This window comes from Syngnathoides biaculeatus, chromosome 13 (genome assembly GCF_019802595.1).
Source record: "Syngnathoides biaculeatus isolate LvHL_M chromosome 13, ASM1980259v1, whole genome shotgun sequence".
In the NCBI taxonomy this organism is placed as follows: Eukaryota; Metazoa; Chordata; class Actinopteri; order Syngnathiformes; family Syngnathidae; genus Syngnathoides; species Syngnathoides biaculeatus.
In genome coordinates this window covers 12,363,857-12,378,696 of record NC_084652.1, presented here as the reverse complement: position 1 = coordinate 12,378,696, position 14,840 = coordinate 12,363,857, and the positions used below count along the sequence as shown (strand labels likewise).

The 14,840-nt window shown below is 43.1% G+C and overlaps 2 protein-coding genes, 1 long non-coding RNA gene and 1 pseudogene across 8 annotated transcripts in view; 1 reads left to right on the top strand and 3 right to left on the bottom strand.

Annotated features, from left to right (window-relative positions):
* Positions 1 to 1,877, bottom strand: part of LOC133511522 (neurabin-1-like) — a 12,146-nt gene extending 10,269 nt beyond the window's left edge. For all 3 annotated transcript variants that reach the window (XR_009797933.1, XM_061840513.1, XM_061840514.1), the window contains exon 1: positions 172 to 1,877. Coding sequence is in view for 2 of the 3 variants with exons in the window: in XM_061840513.1 (XP_061696497.1) it covers positions 172 to 1,695 (1,524 nt within the window). In the remaining variant the exon portion in view is untranslated. The remainder of the gene's footprint in view (positions 1 to 171) is intronic.
* LOC133511526 (uncharacterized) lies at positions 1,877 to 14,840 on the bottom strand. Its single transcript, XR_009797937.1, has 6 exons — positions 14,826 to 14,840; positions 14,565 to 14,713; positions 2,983 to 3,141; positions 2,776 to 2,861; positions 2,088 to 2,200; positions 1,877 to 1,973 (listed from the first exon to the last, which is right to left on the bottom strand). It is a non-coding gene; the product is annotated as an uncharacterized LOC133511526 (long non-coding RNA).
* The window catches only part of LOC133511524 (rap guanine nucleotide exchange factor 4-like), a 28,460-nt gene continuing 20,658 nt past the window's right edge, over positions 7,039 to 14,840 (top strand). For all 4 annotated transcript variants that reach the window (XR_009797934.1, XR_009797935.1, XR_009797936.1 and 1 more), the window contains exons 1-3: positions 7,039 to 7,311; positions 12,122 to 12,264; positions 12,902 to 12,990. Coding sequence is in view for 1 of the 4 variants with exons in the window: in XM_061840518.1 (XP_061696502.1) it covers positions 7,244 to 7,311; positions 12,122 to 12,264; positions 12,902 to 12,990 (300 nt within the window). In the remaining 3 variants the exon portion in view is untranslated. The remainder of the gene's footprint in view (positions 7,312 to 12,121; positions 12,265 to 12,901; positions 12,991 to 14,840) is intronic.
* LOC133511592 (5S ribosomal RNA) lies at positions 9,526 to 9,644 on the bottom strand (annotated as a pseudogene).

Here is a 14,840-nt window from a genome sequence, read left to right as displayed (position 1 = left end):
AAACAAAGAGAGTAGCTAGTGGCTTATTTTAATGCAACCGTGCCAGAGCATGCGGGATCTTGTCTTTTCTCCACCCTGACACTCTGCTAACATGGCCGTGGGCTGACATTTACCTGTCAACACGAGCTCACAAAAGACATTGGAAATGTCTGTTTGAAAAGATTTTCTCACCTTGATTGGTGCAGAGGAGAAGCGGACCTTTCTCTTTGGGTCTTCCGCAGCATCATCGTCCTGGTCCGACAGTGTAGGAATGCCGGGAATTTCTTCATATTCCAATGAAAGCCGGTTCCCCGTGTGCAGAGAGTTTTCCAGATCAGATGTTGTATGCTCCTCACAGGACTCCTCCTCTAAACATTTGTTCACAATCGCGATGTGAAGCATCTCTTTGTTTCCCGCGATGTCAACTCTTCCCTCGCCGCTTTCTTCTCTCCTTCCCTCTTCCCGCGTGTCTGTGTTGGCACATTCCTGCATCTCAGGCGTCACACAAGCTTCCTTTTGAACTTCAAATTCCCCACAAGTCTTGCTAATGTCCTCTTTTTCAGAATTTTCTCGCAAAAGTTCACCCATGTTGCAGTGCTTCTCTCTTGGCTCGTCACTAAGTTGGCTCGGCTCCTCCCAACACTGATCATTCACCTGCTCATACTTGTCCGTTATGGACCTACAATCTCTTGCGTTTAGTTCCACCAAGCAAGGATAAAGCGTTTCCACACTGGGGTCTTCAAAAACATCATCCACGAGGTCCTCGATATGTACAGCGTTGCCCATAAAATCCCCTCCCTTACACATAACCCATTCTTTTTCCTTCTCCTCGTTTTCCTCACTCTCTGACGATTTTACATGGACAAGCTCTGCCCTGAGTGGCTCTTCAGCGGTCAAGATGGAGTCAAGAGCGGCTTTTTCAGCCTCCTTTTTTACCTTCCACTCGCCTGCCTTGGAGTGCCCATGCTCCTCTGCACGAGAGGGAGATTTAGTTGATTCCACACTGAGGACATTTGACATAAGAGAATTAAGATTTGTTGTTGAAGTACTCTTTGGAAATGACATATTAATGAAGTGTTCTTTTGTGCATTCATCATCATCGAAGCAGCCCTTTTCATCTTGGGGCAGAGGACATTTTGACACCTGCCCTCGACTAGCAGCGCCTGTCACTTTATTCTCAAACAACTTCCTGGTCACAGAAAACTTTTGCGCTAGAGCAGCCCTGTCTATATCCTTTACCTCCTCCGATCTGGCCGGTTTATCTTGTAAGAAGGTTTCAGGCGTTGAAATGCTGGCCAAGGTGCTTTGAACAGAGCCTGAATGTTTGGAAGTGGAAAAGGGTGACGTTTGGAGCTGCAGGTTGGGATTTTGAAGGGGAGGGAGGGCTGCTGCACTACTACTACTACTACATGTCACCGAGCCACAATTTTGTCTCAATTGTTGGCTGTCCATTTGGAGGAAGATGTTGTCCCGGATTTTGGTTCCTCTGGTGCTGTGGCTTCTCCCTCGGCCACTGCTCGGGAGGGACACAAGGGGATCTGAGAGGCTGTTTGGCCGGCCTTCCTGGTGCAATGAAGAACACCGGGAAGAGGCTCTCTTGGAGCCATGCTTGGGGCAGGTCCCACGGTCAAACGAGCATTTGATGGCGTGGAAGTCGGACTCATATGAAATCCTGTGAGGAGAGGCACTTCGGCCTTTGTGGTCTGTCCGCATCATGAGAGAATGGAAGTCCACTTGAAAGGGGAAGGCAAAGGTTCTAGCAGCAGCTGCAGAGCAGTTATTTTCACAGATAACGCAAGCAGCAGGATAAGTGTTGGGCAGACGGATACTGTGTGTGTGTGTGTGTGTGTGTGTGTGTGTGTGTGTGTGTGTGTGTGTGTGTGTGTGTGTGTGTGTGGTGTGTGTGTGTGTGTTTTAAGATTTAACTATGGGAATATGCTGGTGTTGAAGAGGTATCCTCAAAGATGAACTTCTCTGTGGGACGAGGTAAAATCCTGAACCAAAACAAACGGAAACGGGAAGGTTACTAAAAGGACGCCAAATGTATGCCATCGTCACTTGTAACTATCAGTGGAGAAGTGAAAACGAGCAAGGGGAAGAGGACTTACTGAGAAGCAAAAGGGGAGCAGGTCGTAACGTTGTTGGTTTGAGTCTGTGTCGTCGAACTCACTCTCACGCAGGTTGGTCGTTTCAATTAGCTTCTTTGCTGCATTCAGTAACTCTAGGAAATTAACATGATCATGTATCACTGTCGCGTAATTTAGTACAAGCTACGTTTAATAACACTTTATATCTTATGTTTAATTTGCCGCATTCAATAAAACGTACTTCATTCCGGTATCAAAAATCTTGGCTATGCGTTAACACTGCAATTTACGACCGTTTTTGAAAGCACCGTATGCCATTTCCATCTCATATGAGGCGCGGGGCTTTTCGAAGTCCGTCACGTAACTCCATCCAGCCATCCATCCAAAACTCTGAAATCAAACCGTTCTTCGCCTTACCGTGAGTGCTTTGGAGCTTTCTGCGGGCGTCTCCCTCGCCGCGACGAAGACAGACAGATGGCGACTCATGCTTCTAAATACTGTAAATGGATAATCCCTGCTAATCCTGTGTAAACGACTCCAGTAATTGAAACATTGCCGGCGAGGGTCTATCTATCTATCTATCTATCTATCTATCTATCTATCTATCTATCCCAATGCACATATAGTACATTGACAGAGGTGTCATCTAATAAACACATTTTATCGCATTGCCAGGCTGCATGCAACATAAAAATGCAATTGTCTTTACCTGCGTTGCAGCATCGCCGTTGTGTTGGTACCACTTGTGTTCAACTCCTGACCCCCTCAGAGGAAACCTTTTTTGTGAAAACACACCTGTGTGCATGAATGCAGGTTATTGCATCCACCTATGTATCAACATGCATGTGTGATAAGTGAGAGCAGTGATGCAGGAGTGTACCTGCTAATGTACTCTGTGTGTGTATGTGTGCCTCACCTGTATGCTGGCAGTCGTGTCTCACTCGTGTCCCTGTGAAGCTAACTTGTGTGGCAGATGGACCAAACTGGACCGGACCGATCCAAACAAAGCAGACTGGTTCCACTCAACTGTGACCTGGATCTGAATGGAGACCATTGTCCCAGGTGGCAATGGGACCTAGTTGATATAAATAGTGGCCAATGAAAAAGCCGTCGTCGGAATGAGGTGAACCCAAAGAGGGAGGAGAGGGGAAATTCAATTCAATATTGGAATAAATTAGATCAAATTTGGATGAGCGTGAATGTAAATTGTGAGGGCGCAAGTGGGGAGTTTACTGACTGTGATCAGTGCAGATAGCAAGATACGCATCATGAACTAACTATAAATGGACAAAAAACAATACAAGAAAAGCCCTTAATAGAAATAAACAATGACACATAAATATGAGAGAAATCTAATTAGCTGGCGCTCATTGGCTGGTTTAAATCGTTCTCTCCAGTTGTAGGTCACATTGACTTTTGCAGAATTGTGTGTTCTTTCTCCACATGCCGGCAATTAGTCAATATTGTCGTTAGTAACTTTGTCATCAAGTTTTGAATTATGTAGTTTTGTAAGTAATTTAGCTACAAGGCAACAGTGTTAGCACAGCTGCGTCACAGTCGAGAATTCCTAGTTTGAATATTAGGTCTGCCCCTGTGGGGAGAGACTTTATAAAGAAAAAGATATATATAAAATATATATGCACAACACTTGTTTTTTTTTAATAAAAGAAAACAATTCACACGATTAATCACAACATTCCATGCGTCTCCTTTTTATTGAGTCAAACCACCAATTTTTGGATTTGAAACTGTAAAAGTTGTGTTTACTGTCAAACTAAACATAAAATAAATTTATTAACATTTAACACGTGTATTCAAAACAACCATGTAGCTTTCCCTTGGTGAATTCCGTTAAGATTAATGGTAACACAGAATGCTAACTGCCATGGATGAGCTAATAAATAGCAGCTATGTGGCGAAGTACTGTATTGCTTTAAGTAATGGATATTTTAACAAAAGCAGTGCAGCAACACATGTAGACTGAAGATGTAACAATACTCACTGGTATATATTCTTTAGTCACCATAAAAATGACTACTATTACTGCAATTACTGAGTCACTGACAGTAGGTGAGAAAGAGCTCATTTGTGACTGCATATCTGCATATACTAACCCCGGTGACCGTATCACACATACTAGAAGCAGCCACAAAGAATTAATCATAATGCCCAAAGTATTGAATTATTTACATTTTATTTTATTGTGGTATTACAATTTATATTCTAAATCTACAATAGCACACAGTCTTATTTCCTTGTTAAAAGTACATCGCAAAACATTTTTCTGTGGTGGGAGGGATTGCAACGGAATAGTGGCGTTTCAATTTTTTTTTTTTTTAAATATTAAAGGATGTTTTGAGATACAAGTATTTTGAGTACCGAGCAGGCTCCTGGAATGAATCAAACTTGTATCACCGCTGAACTGTTATTCAATCTATGCTGCTCATGGATTTTTTTTAGGCCAGTTCAGAATCGAACGAGAAAAATTTCTGTGGAATATTAATATTGGCAGGATAAAAAAATTCATCCATGTTTTGGTTATGATGTGACCTTATTTTAGGGAAAAATCCAGACCAGACGCTCTTTGTATGACTTTGTGCCCTGGAACTGCATTTGGCTGACTTTGGTGCACCATATGGTTATCAGTTCACTCAACCATACTCAAGGAATTTCTCTCAGTTGTGCTAAACCCCCAAGACATGAAATGCAAAAAATTCATTACTCTAACAAAATCACAGTTCAGGTGTCCAGGGAAGCAGTATAAGATGTTTGACTTCCTAAAGCAATTACACTACCACCCTGTGTGGAAATGCCTGTACTGCAAATATTTCCAAGTTACCAGGTTTACTTGCTTAGTAAATGATTTTTACAAATACACACACACACACACACACACACAGAGTAGACACACAGTAAAAATATGCTAATCACCTCAACGAATGACATCATCCGTGTACATGTAGTTGTGTCATATGTAACAGATGCATGAAGACGAGCGTGAGCACACACACACACACACACACACACACACAGTACACTTTAGCAGGTGCCCAATGCACAATAATTCTCAGTGGAGTACAACTAAGAGCATTACTGATTCCACCGTGTTGAATAAATTCAGCAAGGAAGGGCCAACTTTAGAGATAATACTGTCCTAATTCCTCAACATTACCTCTTGCAAGCCATTCTATTTGTGTGTACCCCTCTACTACTGACCACATTGCCCCTCCATTGGCCCCTACTTATGTGTAGTGTAATTGGTTGGATTCTTGTTGATGTATTGAGGCACAACTCCTAAACAAAAGCCTTTCTGGTACTCTTTTCAGAGTGCAGAATATTTTGTTCCATTTCACACAACGCAAACATGAACGAACATCTTGCTGCGTTTGCTTCAGTGCACCAGGCTGGTTCACAACGCTTCAATTCGGAGCTACTTAATTTTTTTCTAGTGTGCACTGATGCATTTTTGCAACCCGACTGAACTTTTGAGTGCAAGCGAACAGATGTCCCGATTGATCGTACTGACAAAAAGTGGTGTTAGTATTCAACGCAAAATACATTCAGTTTTATCCCACAAATTTTTTCCTGGGTAGTTTATCAAAGGTATACAGTGTACTTACTTAAGCACACTGCTGGCACCAAGAGTGCCGTAAAGCATGCTGGAAGGAGGGAAATAGCATTTAAAGTGCATGTTTTGTGTCAATTATTTCTTGGGTCATTCTTTTATTTGTTTTATTATTTGGTAGTTATGATATTCTTCTTGCTGAGGTGTGACAATTTTAGTTTCGATGTGACACTATGATTGTGACCAACATTGTGTTCTTGTCTTAAATACTTCTTGTTTTGATTTATTTACCCTTTTATTTTCCCGATAGAACATTCAACAACCTTCTAAGATTTCAATGAATTACTTCTCTTTTTTTGCATCTCCATGTGTGAACATTGAATAAAGTAATGAGCCTATTTTGTAAGTAATGTAATTATTTGTAATTGTAATATAAGTAAAGAATGCACATAGGTAAAAAGTGTGTAAAGGTAAAAAGCATCCAGAAAACATAAAATAGAGATACAGTACTTGAAAAATCTACTTAACTGCAGTAACAAAATATTTGTATGGTACTTGGTTTCTTCCAACCACCACTAAATGGGACAACAAAACATCCATCCATTTTCTTTGCTGCTTATCCTCACATTGGTCACGGGAGCGCTTGGGTCTATCTTAGCTGTCACTGGGGAGGAGGCTGCGTACACCCTATGTCAGGAACAGACCAGCCAATCGCAGGACACATAGAGACAAACAGTCGCACTCACAATCACAATCACGCCAAGGGGCAATTTAGAGTGTCCAATTAATGTTGCATGTTTTTGGGATGTGGGAGGAAACCCACGCAGGCATAGGGAGAACATGCAAAACTCTACAAAGGACGGGCCAGGATCGAACCCCGGATCATCAGAACTGTGAGGCCAATGCTTTGCATCCACTGTTCTGTGAGAACAAAACAAAAATCTAATAAATATTTATCCTAACATATCTAACTAATAAAGATATGTACTACTAATACTAATACAAATTTTTGTCCAGATTTGAACAAGAATCACAGAAGTTGACACACATGATTTGGCTTCACGGGCCTCATAAAATCATGTGGCGGGCCGGATCTGGGCCCCAGGCCTTGAGTTTGACACTCGTGCAAATGCTTCATGGAGTCTCAAAAGTTTCCACTTAAGTTGTTAATAACCAATTAGTCTTTGATTACCCAATGAATTGTTGTGCCTGTATTGAAATGAGTCCCTTTGTGACACTGACAATTGGAGACATTTCAAGGCAAAACTTTACGTCTTGAGTTGAATCTCATTAGATGGGCAGCCAATGCGGGGGTGGCTGATACTATGCCGGGTTTGTTTCATCTGATCGCATTTGTCTTTAGTGCTTATGATATTGTTGTAGCTTTGATGCCCTAGAGCCGCCCACTCAGCCTGACACAAGTCATGCCGCGGCATCGAGCAGGATTGTGCAGCATCGTGCAGTATTGTGCAGCTGTGTACAGCTGTGCGAGGCAGCTTCACGCCAGCAAAGCGGGAGGGGCCGCAACCAGAGCTCGCATATATTAAGCGACAACCGGGAAGCATCTCAGCCTCCGCCGAGAATCACATAGGAAGGAAGGACGGAAGGAAGGATGGTTGCGGTGCAAGCGTCACCCAGTCTCTCTCCATCGCCCGAGTGGATCTGCTGTCTGGACAAGAGGTGGGCAACCCGTCCCACATCGCGAGTCAGTCACCAAGGCTGGGACGCTGGTCCCACCCGATGCCTCCTCCTCCGCCCCTGGGGCCTGACTCGTAGAACCGATTTGGCGTGATTGATCAGAACCGGCGATCGCTGCGCGCGCGCGTGTCGTGTCGGTCTGCAATTAGATGCGCCCTGCTTTTCGACTTAATTGCTATTTCAGTCCTTTTTTTTAAATAACGGATTCGCAGTCGGAGTAAAGCCGGATGTACACTCCACATGGTACATTTCTAGAGATTCTGTTTTAGTAAAGCGTGCGAGGCAGCGGCGGCTTCGAGGAGCAGATACTGCACTGCACACGTTTGCACATGGTTTGATGTCTGCGCTTTAATCGACATCGAGATGCGAGTTTAAGAGCATGAGCACGTATGCACGTTCCTAACGGTCTGTCATGCCTACATGTCTCATTTGAGGTTAGCATTTGCTGCCACTCTTAAATCATGACCACCCACCGGCTACAGTTCCCCATTTAGGCTGCTTATTAGGCATAAACAAATGCACGTAGCAAAGACTGCTGAGCGCTCATCACTGGAGGCTCCCAGTACCTGGAACAAAGAAAGAAAGGCTTGCACCCCACGGCTCTCACACCCACTCATATTCGACACACCTCATGATGACACATCCCCATGTTACCATTAGCAACATCAGCCACCCATCTTGTCGTCGTTACCTCTGCAGAGGACTCGACTCAGCTGCAGCTAACAGATAGTATGGGAATTGAGTCTTCATTCACCCATCATCTATTCATTTTCTACCGTACAACTGGAGCACATTCCAGCGGAGTTTGGGCAAGATGTGTCAGGAACAGATCACGGGGTCTGGTCACCAGTCAATCGCACGGCACATAAAGACAGACATTCAAGTATTAACACTGACACACACCTAAGGACAATTTAGAGACTTCACTGAACCTAACATGCACATTTTTGCAATGTGGAAGGAAACCCGAGTACCCAGAACTCCAGAGCAGAGAACTCAAGACTATCAGGTGCATGTGCAAACCACCAATTGACTGTGCTGGTAATTGAGCATCAAACTGAATTGCTTGGCATTTTAGTCGCATTTTTATTCAGTCATTAAATTTCCATACTGTTCTTTTGCTGTCATGGGAGAGGTAGGTGCACATCCCTCTGATTTAAGACATGAGTAAAAAGACAAACGACACCCTGGTCTGGTCACTAGTCGGTCACACGCCGATCCTTGTTTGGGAAAGTTTAAAGCTGCAACCTTCTGCATTTGTTTGGGTTTGGGACCAGCCTACAGTTTGCGCTGGCTTGTGCAACCCCTTTAGAGATGCATTATTTCACAAGTGCTCCATTTCATTCTGGTTTTGAAGTTGGAATCATCTCCAGCAAGACAAAAAAATCTTACTGCTGGTAGCAGGCAGAAAGCGGTGAGGCCAGAGTGAGTCGTGAGATTAGATTGGACTGGATCTGATTGTGCCTCACTCAGTGCTCCTCGCTCGTCCACCTTTTATTCAATTACAATCCAGCAGTGTGCAATTGGGAGCATTTCATCTACGTTTGCTGTTGACATGTTTTTCTGAACAATAACGATAGACGAAGACAGTGACAAGACTCCAGAGGTTAAAACATGACCTTCTACCATATACTGTATGTGTTCAACTACAGCGTAACAAATTGGAACAACTATGCAGTTCAAATGTTGCACATGATTGATTTTCCAGAATTTGATTGTCACAATTTGGAAGTTCGGCACATATTTTGACTTTTTCAGGACTGTCTTTATACTGATTTATATTCATTGTTGATTATAGTTTCACAGACTTGTGCTGGTTGTTGGAAGTCTACTACATTGTAATTGTTTCAAGTGTTTGCCATTCTACTTGGCTGCTGCTTTTGTGATAAGGCTACTTTCTGGGTGCTGGTAAACAATGAATGCAAGGGAAATTTTTTTTAACAGTGAACGATCTGAAGAAAACGTGCCACACACATCTGATGTATATCTGTATGTATGTTTTGTCTTAATTGACGTCTGCTAAATTACTTTTCATTGTTCTACAGCTATTTGACCCTCTTTCTTCTTTTCCTTTCGGCTTGTCCCGTTAGGGGTCGCCACAGCGTGTCATCTTAGATGAACGCATATTTGTTTGGCACAGTTTTTACGCTGGATGCCCTTCCTGACGCAACCCCTCTGTATTGAGCCGGGGAGAGAAGCATACAGCACCTGGTATTCCCAGGTGGTCTCCCATCTAAATACTAACCAGGGCCAAACCCGCTCAGCTTCAGAGATCTGACGAGATCGGGTGTTCTCAGGGTAGCGTGGCCGTAAGCCAGCTATTTGACCATACAGATCTATTATATTTAATTAGCACTGTCACAAGAAATGGACATCTACCTTACGTTTTGTTTTACATGAGGTTTTTTGAATAGTGGACTTAAAAGAATGTGTGAACATGGATGAACAAATATAGATACTGGTGTTGCAAATATCATATTCATGTCATGCCATTGCATTGATGTTTTATACTGAATTCAGAGTTTAATTGTTATTTTAGCTAAACAGATTTTGACCTGCTGCGATTTTCTGGTGACCAGTTTAGGGTGGACTGCGCCTCCAACCTCAAGATAGTTGGGATAGGCTCCAGTACGCCCGTGTCGTTCGTGAGGATAAGAGGTTAAGAAAACGGATGGATGGATTTGAGCTGTATGAATTCCACTTTAGAGAAAACATCTCTAATTGTCTGTCAACCACATTAACAAAACTGGTCCTTATCCAAGGTTGTTGGCTATTGATTGATATAAAATGTGTTGTATTATCTCTCCTCTGCCCGCTTTCAAAACAAAGTAAATGGGGGAGGCATGGTCAGAAGTGGAAGTGTTTGAAGGATAGTTCTGGCAGTGATCGGAGATCGTCCTTCAAAATATGCAATCATAAAACATTTTTCATTGGTTCATCGCTACGGGTACAGCAGGAGAAAAGTAAACTATACAAGAGTGTCATCAGACAAAGACGACACTGTTTTAACAGCAAAAAAAAACATGTGGACCTTTGTGATTTCTCTCTTTTATCCCGAGTTCAACGAGGTGGTGAATTGCTGGGGTAACTCATGGGTTGACTGTCTGCATGTGTGTAGTTGAAAATGGAAATCGCTGCTGTCATGAGACGTAGGAGGTTGGGCGGGTCAAATAGAATATCTTGCTGGAGATGACGTGTTGAGTTCTCAGGTCTCATCCGCCTCACAACATGAAGGGCGCGGCAGATTGCTTTGGACAAGCACAGGGAGTAAAGAAGAACAGGACGATGACCTCAAAAGGACACAACATCCTGTTAACTAGGCAGTACTCACTGACGAATGGTGACAATTTGTTCCCACGAAAATAGGTGAAGGGTGTTGCTGGTCTGAACCATTTCAATGTTAAGAAGTCGAGCGGTCGACCTCCTCACTGTCTCCACCTGTCTAAATCATTAACCCCAGTCTTCACTGACACGCATTCTGCAGGCATCAGGAGGATGGTGCGAGGGTGAGTCACGGACTAAAAAAGACACGGCTGTAATGTCCCTGAGCTCATGGCAGATGTTGCGGGACTGGAGGGGCCGTTGTGCCCCTTAGCCCCTTTTGGCGGGATCTCCGTTCATCTGCGAGTAACTCCCTTGAGGACACGGGACAAACAACTGCTTAGGGACACAAACGTGTTGTTTGTGTGAAATGGGAGAATCTTCAGTGTGCCTGAGAGCTTGCAAAGCAGACATTATTGGAAGGAGAACATGTGAGGTTGTGTTTGAGGTGGGTAGTAAAGGATGATAAATATGGCAGCAATGCAGAGGAGAAAATGGACCGCTTGAGGAGAAAACGTCACTGTTTCCACCTTCATCTTGCTTGATTTGTTGTGAAAGAAGCGCGGAGATTACAGTGATATTTAGTGGAAGAAGAGGTTGGAGGAGAGGGAAAAGAAAGCTCTGAGTGCTTCCTCTATGAGCGGCACACATGCATGGATGAGTCACTAGCAAGGGGGAAAAAAAAGTGAATGGATGACGTTGTGAGCGTATTACTCGCAGTTGCTTTGGCTCTGTGTTGTGTTTTTTCACACCACATTGTTGAACAGAATGTTGCCACTCTCTCATCAAACTTGAGGGTGCTCTCATGAGATGTGTTGTGCTCTGAATTAAGAGCATTAGAAATAGAAGCAGTACTAAATGAGATCCTACATCAGCGCCCCGTGGGAGGTCTGCGATGAGAAGGAACCCCTGCAACTCCCGACTGTTTGAGCTCAGACAATGGAGTCAGAGTAAGACTAAAGTGATCAAGCTAATGCTCAAACCTGTAGAACCAAAGCATTAGTGTTTCACATTCAAACTGTTTTACTTTTATTCAGCATTGTTGCTCAGTTCTGTTGACAGCCATGTGTTAATCAAGTCAAGTTTATGTATGTAGTCCATAATCACACCAAAATCTCTACCGGCTTCAAAGACCCAGAGTTCAGAAAACTCAATGACAATTGTGTGATAGAGGGGAAGCGGCAGTTTAACAGCCCAAAATACAGATGTCAGAGGTTGTGGATGGTCATTAGCCTAAAGCGAGCGCAGAAATAATTCTCAAATTAAGATTTCAACATTTCCAATGCTCTACAACTTTAATATAGAATCCTCTAGATTCGAGATAATTCTTTTCTGGAGTTTACAGCATGCTGACTCCTTTTCAGGTCTCTCAGAAAAAGTTTTGGGATGGAGTGCTGCACAAACAACAGGTTACATCATGAGATGCAACAAAGTAAGTTTGAATATTTCCTGGCTTGTCTTTTCTGCTTAGGCCTTCAGAGCGCTCAGAAGAGGATGTGGACATTATCCTGACCAGGCTGAAAGAAGTTAAAGCCTTTACCAAGTTTCCACCTCCACTCTTGGTGCAGATCTGCACCTGTGCCTTCTATGAATGTCTGGAAAAGGGCATCACATGTATGTAAACAGGCACATATAACAAACAAATGCAACTATATAGTGTTAACACTGTCATGTGCAGTATGTGGGGGCACACAAGCAACATACCCCCCCCCCACACACACACAAAAATGCTGCATCAAGTTGTTTTCTATTGATCAGAATGTCAATCATGCTGTTTGGGGATTTTGTCCCTGTCGTGTCATCTCTGTAGAAGATATGCAGTGCAGGTATGAGGTATGGTGGCCTTGGGGAATGATGGGAATGTACAAGGGATGAACCATTGAAACCAACAACACAATGTAATGGAAAATTTTCAAATCATGAAGCCCGTCATTAAAAAAAAAAAAAAAAAAAAAAGGGGTTGCCACTGGTCATGGGCTCGGTAGAGAGAATCTCGGGCTTTGACAGCTGAGTAGCCACGAGTCCCGCGCAATAGATCGGTAAAGAGGAGCCCAGAGGCTGGGGTAGCCTGTCTAGATGTAGCCCACAGAGGCTGGGCCCCCCGTTCGGCACCAAATTGAAGCAACACCTTTGAAGTGTTGAGGACCGTCCTGCAGCTACAGCATCTGTCATTCTATCGATCTTATTATTGTGGTCACTACAACCATGTCCTTCTGTTTTTTTACCCTGAACAAGTTATATGTGATTTCAGTGTTTCGACAAGGAGACATTGGCACCAGCTGGTATGCCGTCCTGTCAGGCTCTCTGGATGTCAAAGTGTCGGAAACAGCCAATCACCAGGTAAGATCCAGAAAAGTGCTCATTGGCCAAAACATGTTGAAACCACACGTGAAAAGAGATTTATTTTACAAGGTGTTCAATGAAAGCCCTTTCCACATTTCATTCGCTTTACCGCATAATTTCCCCAGCCCCATTTGAATTATTTCAGAAAAAAGAATATACACAATTTTTGCAAAGCACATTGGTATTTTTAATTATTTGGGAGGACAATGCTTTTTTTATGTGAGCAAATCTTTTTAGATTTTGACTATAGGGCAGCAAAGTATTCAGTGCTGTACATTTTATTACGAGGTTTCTTGCAAATTAGTTTTCTTTCCCCCATCTAAATTCTACACATGACACCCAATAATGACAGTATATACATTTTTTGCACATTTATTAAAATTATGCAAGAAATCACATGTACACAAATACTTCTCAATAATAGCGTTATGGGAGCAATTACAGCCTCAATTCTTATATATGGGTGGCACGGTGGATCGGCTGTATAGCGTTGGCCTCACAGTTCTGAGGACCCGGGTTCATCTGCACCTGCCTGTGAAGAATGAGCATGTTCTCCCAGTGCCTGCGTGGGTTTTCTCTGGGTGCTGCGGTTTCCTCCGACTTCCCAAAAAGATGCATCAATTAGACACTCTATATCGCCCCTGTGATTGTGAGTGCGGCTGTTCTCTGTCTCCATGTGCCATGTGCTGGTTGGGAACCAGTTCAGGGTGTAGCCCACTTCCTGCCCAATGACATCTGGGATAGGCTCCAGCACTCCCGCAACCCTTGTGAGGATAAGTGGCCAAGAAAATGGTTGAATGGATTCTTGTACATGATATGCGGTATATGAAAGGACAAGATTTGCACACCTACAGTATCTTGATGCAGTTTTGCCCATCCCTCTTTGTTTCTTTGAGATGTCCAATCATATTTGGCTGGGCCACTCGTTCACATTCACACAGTTTGTCCTCCTTGAATATCTTTGCTGCACTCACAGGTCATTTCCTGACTGAACTGGCATCCCAGTCTGAGGTCAAGAGCATTTTGGAAACTATATGAACTTGAACTCACTTGGGAGCTTCATGACAAAGGCCGTAATTATTTACTGTATCGACATGTGATTTTTATTTTTAACAATTTCATTCTGTCATTATGAGTTTTGTGTGTGGAATTTTGAGGCAAGGGATGAATTTAATAAATTTCACAATAATAATCTCACATGAGAAAAAAAGTAAAGCGCTGTAAATAATTTCTGGATGCTTAGACGACATGAGGGAGGAATTAGAGGATTTGCTCCAGTAAAAGCCCAAGATAACAAAGCCCATCCATTTTGAATGGTCGTTTTCATGAATGCGGCCCACTTGGTGGCCTAGATTCAGTGTCTATATTTGAAATGTCAGTTTGGACATTTCTACAGCATTCACAATAACTTCAGAATATGAATTGTTAACTGCTTGCCTCTAGCCTCGCCAATCATGTCCAGCACCGAGAGATATTTACAGGAAAATCACATTTTCTGTTCTTTATTTTTGAACGCATTTACAATAGTTTGGCACTTTTCAATTTGTTGACGAAAAACGCCTGTCACTAACCTCTGGTGCCGGGCTGGATCCAAATGCAGGATTCTGAGACGAGGGCATGATGTTAGGCGTAGTTTTATTCAAAGCTGAAGTCATACATGTAAGCAGTCTGAGAAGGCAGAGGTACGCTTGGGTAGGCAGGATCCAGCAAGGTCTGATGACTAGGAGACAAACTAGGAAGCATGAACTAGGACTTGACTATGACTATGAAACATAAACTAAAACAGGACTAAACAGTGGTGGTACAGAAACGGTGTGATGAGGATAACTCACCACTATACTATTCCC